This window comes from Adiantum capillus-veneris, chromosome 30, assembly GCF_014529385.1.
Source record: "Adiantum capillus-veneris isolate H3 chromosome 30, ASM1452938v2, whole genome shotgun sequence".
NCBI lineage: Eukaryota > Viridiplantae > Streptophyta > Polypodiopsida > Polypodiales > Pteridaceae > Adiantum > Adiantum capillus-veneris.
Window position 1 is genome coordinate 88,915,208 of NC_140960.1, and position 6,429 is coordinate 88,921,636.

A 6,429-nucleotide genomic window follows, 5' to 3' on the forward strand; every position below is an offset into this window, starting at 1 on the left:
GAGGCAAGGAGAAAATACAACATAAAGTAAAAAACTAGTACAACGGTTTAGTGTAAACTGCTAGTGAGTGAGGTGAGTAGATTAGTGTGCCATCACTCCAGTGGGTAGACCAACTCGGGGTAGTATCATTGGGAAAAGATATGCATATCCACCAAGGCGCGAGAGTGATGATGACTGTTGGTGGTAGTCATCCAGGAGACGTACATGTTGAGCTTGACATCTCAACAAAAACAGATTTAGGCATCCAAGATCCTGCATGATAACATGTAGGCAAGTAACACCCTCCTTCCACATGTCCCACTTTACACTTGAAGAGGACCAAAGGCGGGTACTGATGCTCAGGCACCATGGAGAGCTGCAACGATATCTGAGGGAGTTGAATTTGCCTCTTTGGAGACCAGAGGTGGCTACTGCTTGCAGCCTTTTTGAGTAATTATATGATTGTGGATTGCTTTTGAGTAATCAGCCAGAGTTATGCAATCTGTCTTTTTGAGTACAGCCTCCACTCAAAGCTTTGCTGCTAGGAGCCGTATCAAGAAATGAGTATTGTGCAATAGGATTTGAAGGACATGGATCAGCCTGTCATATAGCTGGGTATGAAAACGATACGGCAATTTCTACCTCTTTGAATGGGTATCGTGCACCTGCATACATGGACGTTCCCCTCGCATTGTACTCGGTGCGCCATCAAACAGACTTGCACCTCTTGACACAAGTCGGGAGTTGAGCTAGGTGGATATGTACATCCATCAGTAAAAGACCACATATGTGCGTTGAGCTATCAGGAGGTCGAGCCTCAGGAGCACTACAATTGCCACAGTGATATCTGAGGGAGGTATCTTTGCCTCTCTTCCATGCTTTTGGATCTTTACTTCAGATAACGAAATTCAAGGACCAGAGGTGTCTATGGATAAGACACTTGTACTTGCCGTGGAGAGATTCCGAAGGGATATTTTCAGCTAGGCAGAGAGCCTTGACACATTTTTTCAGTGCTCAAACTGCACCTCCACGAACTGCTACTTCCTCATTCATAGCCTTACCTCACAGCAGACCAATACTCCCTAAAGAGGTTACCTAGGACAGAGCCATTGCCATCTGCAAAGTGAGTAGTCTACCACAACTATGGCCATGCCTACGGCTTCCTTATAATCCACGAATTAGGCCATACTTGCCAGCTATTCTGGTAGCATAGCACAAGGATTCAGTGTTTTCTCTCCTTTGGAGAACCCTCTAAGGGACATACTGGACTGAGCCTGGCATAGCCCAAATCTCACTGTCAATATGGAGCTCCTTTTGTAGCTAGCTACTATCCATACCCCTGAGTTTAAGGGATTGCACACACTTGTGACAGCTCATTGAAGGCAGCATCATCCTCACCATTCAAAGAAATTGCATGTTTAAAGATTCGTCTCCCAAGTGATACGTGTCCCCATTTTCTGCAAAGATTAAGGATAGTGCGCTGGACCACCTCATTAGAACTCAAAGGCGACTTCTTGATCAACTCAATGGCAGTCTCTAATTGACCTGCGCGGCACAGGAGATCAATGACACCTGTGAGGTGGTCAAGAGTCGGAGCAATGCCATGGGTACTCATAAGCTCAAAAAACCTTTGGCTCTCAGTAAACATCCCTGCACGGTTACATGCATTCAGAACAACAAGGTAGGTCACCGAGTCTGGCTTTACATTATCCCCTATCATTCTCTGGAAATTATGAAAAGCCTTTTCCCCTTCTCCAATCTCTGAGTATCCTGCAATTAGTGCATTCCAAGAGACCACATCACGACTCGCAAGTTTCTCAAAAATACATTCTGCTTCTACAAGAGAATCACACATGGCATACATGTTAACCAATGTATTGCCCATAATGTGATTCATCTCCAAGTGGCCTTTCTTTTCAACATCGATATGCATGTTTCGACCTTTGATTATGGCTCCTACACTGGCACAACCCTTCAAAGCACAGACATATGTGATGCAATCCGGAGTCACATCCCTTATTTGCATTTGTTCGAAGCAGTTCAGTGCTTCTTCCCCATGACCATGTTCCACATACCTTGCAATCAATGCAGTCCATGACACTACATCTTGGACCAGCAGATTGTCAAACACTTCTTGTGCTTTTGATATTTCACCACACTTGGCATACATGTCAAGCAAGGTGTTACCTACAAGTTCACTTAACAAGAGATCTTCCGTAATGATCAATGTGTGCAACTCAAATCCCATATCCAATGCTCCAACGCTGCCACAAGCTTTTAAGCTGCAAACAAGTGAAGCTGCATTTGGAATGACACCTTCCAACTGCATCCTTTCAAAGCACCTCATTGCATCTTCCACATGCCCATTCTCAACATATCCAGCAATCAGGGCATTCCATGAGGCTATATCTCGAACTACAAGTTTGTCAAAGACTTGCTGCGCCAGAGCACATGAACCACACTTCACATACATGTCAACCAAAGCATTGTGAACAACAGATACATCGGAGCACAAGCCCTTCCTCTCAAAATCAGCATGGATTTCTTGACCCTTTGATGTGGTGCCTAAACTACCACAAGCTCTCAGACTACAAGCAAGTGTCAAAGAGTCAGGTGAGATGCCCTCAAGCTGCATTTGTTCTAAGCACTTCAGAGCATCTTCTTCTGGCCCATGTTCAGTATATCCTGCAATCAATGATGTCCATGAGACAACATTTCTAACTGGAATTTTATCCAACACTGCATGTGCCCTTGCAAGCAAGCCACACTTTGCGTACATATCAAGCAATGCATTGCCCACAACAAGATTCCGTTCTAGAAGGCCCTTTCTTTCTACTTCAGCATGTATATCTATGCCTCTTCCAACAGCTCCTATGCTAGTACAAGCTTTCAGACTGCTTACAAATGTAGCTGCATTTGGAGCAACACCGTCTAGCTCCATTTGCTCTAAACAATCAAGTGCCTCCTCACCGCATCCTTGATCAACATATCCTGCAATCAGTGCAGTCCATGAGACAACATCTTTGGCTGGGATTTTGTTGAACACATCCACTGCTTTCAAAAGGAACCCACACTTTGCATACATATCAACCAAGGCACTCCCAATCATAGGCTCTTTTTCCAAAATCCCATTCTTCTCTATCTCAATGTGCAATTCTTGGCCCCTCTTAATTGCAGCCAAGCTCATACAAGCCTTCAAGCTACAAAGATATGTAACCGAATTGGGAAGGACACCATGTCTCTGCATCAAATCAACAAGCTTCAATGCTTGCTGGCTATGCCCATGTTCAGCATACCCTCCAATCAATGAGTTCCAGGAAACTACATCCCTTGTACGAAGATGGTCAAACACTTTATGTGACTCTACCAGGGAACCACACTTGGCGTACATATCAACCAAAGCATTGCCTACAATGTCTTCTCCTTCCAAAAAACCTCTTTTCTCAATCTCCATGTGCAGGCCTCTGCCTTTATCTGTGCATCCTGAACTGCAACAAGCTTTTAAGCTGCAAACATACGTAAGAGTATCAGGGGAAACCGCCTTTTGTTGCATCTCTTCAAATCGTTGCAATGCTTTATTATCAAGACCATTTTCCACATAACCTGTAAGGAGCGCATTCCATGATATAACATTTGGAAAAGATATCCTGTTGAAAACTACTTCTGCCTCTTCAAGTTTTCCACATTTATTATACATATCAATTAAGACATTACTCACAGCTATTTCTTTCACCACAAAACCATTCTTTTCAGCCTCAGCATGTATTTTCCTGCCTTCATCTGTGGAACCCAGGCTGCCACATGCTTTAAGGCTGCAAACATAGGAAATGACATCTAAAGGAACAGCCTGTCCTTGCATCCTTTCGAAACATTCAAGGGCTTCCTCTGCATCGCCATGTCCAACATAACCTGCTATGAGTGTGGTCCACAAAACTACATCTGGATCCTGAACTTTATCAAAAACTTCTTGTGCTCTTGCAAGCAAGCCACACTTTGCATACATGTCCACCAGAGAATTGGCAGCAAGAAGGTTCCCTTTGAGTGCATTCCAGCCTTCAAGCTTTGCATGTATGTCTCTGCCCTTGTCCAAAGCCATCAAGGCACCGCAAGCCTTCAAAGTGCACACATAAGTGGCTACATTTGGGGAGGTACCCTCAACTTGCATTTGTTCAAAAACCCTGAGCGCCTCCACCCCGAGTCCAATCTCAGTGTATCCTGAGATAAGTGATGTCCAAGAGACAACCTCTTGTACCGGAAGCTTATCAAAAACTTCTCGAGCTCTTGCAGGCATACCCCATTTGACATACATATCAACAAGGGTATTGCCAATAAAAAGGTCCGTGTTGACTAACCCCTTTCTTTCAACCTCAGCCTGTAGTTCTACGCCCTTACCAATGGCTCCCAATGTGCCACAAGCCTTTAAACCACAAGCAAAGGTGTGAGAATCTGGAGAGACACCCTCAAGTTGCATGTTTTCAAAACAGTCAAGTGCTTCCTTTTCATGCCCTTGCTCAGCATGGCCAACTATAAGTGAGGTCCAGGAAACAACATTGTGAGCTGGAAGACTATCAAACACTTCCTGTGCTATTGCAAGCCAACCAAATTTGACATACATGCTGATCAACGTGTTACCAACAGCAAGCTTTCCATTGCCCAAACCCCTTCTTTCAATTTCTGCATGTAATTCTTGCCCCTTTTCCACAGCTCCTAAACTACCACAGGCTTTCAAACTCCAAACATACGTAATACAATTTGGTGAGATGTTACCCTGCTGCATCCTTTCAAAGCACCCAAGAGCTTCTTTGATTTGTCCATGTTCAACATATCCTGCTAGCAATACGGTCCATGCAACTACATCCCTCATTGGGAGAGTGCTGAATGCTTGACATGCTTTGGCAAGGGAGCCACACTTTGCATACATATCAACCAAAGTGTTGCCAATATACAGATCAGATTGTAACAAGCCTGTCTTGGCTATCTCTGCATGTAATTTAAGGCCACTTTCATAGTCTTTAAGTTTAGCACATGCCTTTAGTAGGGCTACGTATGTTGGACCATCGATGCACACAGAGTGATCATGATGCATTCCCTGCCAAAGCATTAGAGCATTCTGGGGTTTACCTTCTTTGACATAGCCTGTGATAATCGAGTCAATGGTTAGCTTCTCTGAAAGGGTCAACCCGTTGTACACATGTTGAGCAAGACACATGTCTCTTTAGGGGTCAAGGAACTACTACCCTGGTTGAGCACGGGTGGGAATCAGATGCAACAGCACAAAACCATGCTCTGGCATAGAGATGAGGTAGCACACAAACATCTGGTGGACACATATACGTGCAATTGGCACATATATGTGGTTCCAGCACGACCCAAGAGTTTCCAGACCTGCTTTCTTGCCACCCATAGAGACAACTCTGGAGACTAAGGAGACGCAAGAGGTTTTGCATGTACAGACATCAACTGACAAGAGTATGTTGCCCCTGAGAACATTGCGTAGAGACATCCTCTGGTAGATGATGCGCGTCGAGCCCATTTGAAATGTGTGTGTGTGTGTGTGTGTTTGTGTGTGTGTGTTTTGCGGGGGGGGGGGGGCGCTGCTATCGCAGCACGTTTGTCCGCAATGCACTTTCCAACAATACTGCAAAAGAATTTTTGCCTAATGTTTTGAAACTTTGCTTGGAATTTTTAAACTCTAGATGGGATGAGCGACACAATTATAGTAAACATTGAGATATACATGAGCCACAAGTTACTCACCCCATGCTTTGTGAGAGCTAGATAAAACGAGGCATCTATCAACCCGCAATTTGTGTGGAATTTTTCCCTTCCTCTTGTTGTCAATGGGATTCCTAAACTCTAGATGGGATAAGCGACACAATTATAGTAAACATTGGACTTCGATGGCTAGATATAAATGAGCCACAAGTTACTCACTCCATGCTTTGTAAGAGCTAGATAAAACGAGCCATCAATTGGCCCGCAAGTTACACACCCATAATGATAAAATACAATTATAGGATTCCTCATATTGAAACTTTTAGCATTTATAGAGAAGGAAAGTTGTGGCTATTGCATGTGTTTTAAGAATCCTTAGTGCATGCTTTAGTTATTTTCTATAGTATATCTTCTCTGAAAATTTCCTTTTGTCATAGTAGAGACCACATAAATGGAGTTGTGTACATAGTTGATTACCCAAAAATAAACAAAATTGAGGCTAGAGCTTCGTAGAAACGCTAGCCTAATCATGAGAGATGCCCTAATGAGGGCTGAATTGGTGGAAGAGTGAGAGTATATGACAAAGAATAATTGACTAATCTATGTTAACATTAGAATGGCTACAAAGTGGGTATCATGCTCCTTGGGCATGATTACCCTTGTCGTACCTCTCTTTTGCTTGTGATGATCCCTCTCGCTAAAGATGTGCCTTGGTAGGGTTTAAGTTGATCAGGA

At 43.7% G+C, this 6,429-nt stretch overlaps 1 protein-coding gene across 1 annotated transcript; it reads right to left on the reverse strand.

Moving 5' to 3' along the window:
- Positions 1-5,564, reverse strand: LOC147418368 (pentatricopeptide repeat-containing protein At2g39620-like). Its single transcript, XM_086506604.1, has one exon. It carries the CDS (start codon positions 5,186-5,188, stop codon positions 1,325-1,327), a length of 3,864 nt encoding a protein of 1,287 aa, XP_086362730.1. The 5' UTR covers positions 5,189-5,564; the 3' UTR covers positions 1-1,324.
- Positions 5,565-6,429: the final 865 nt, after the last annotated feature.

Coding starts and splice junctions, on each gene's coding strand:
- LOC147418368 (XM_086506604.1), bottom strand. CDS start 5,188: ATGTGTCTTGCTCAACATGTGTACAACGGGTTGACCCTTTCAGAGAAG.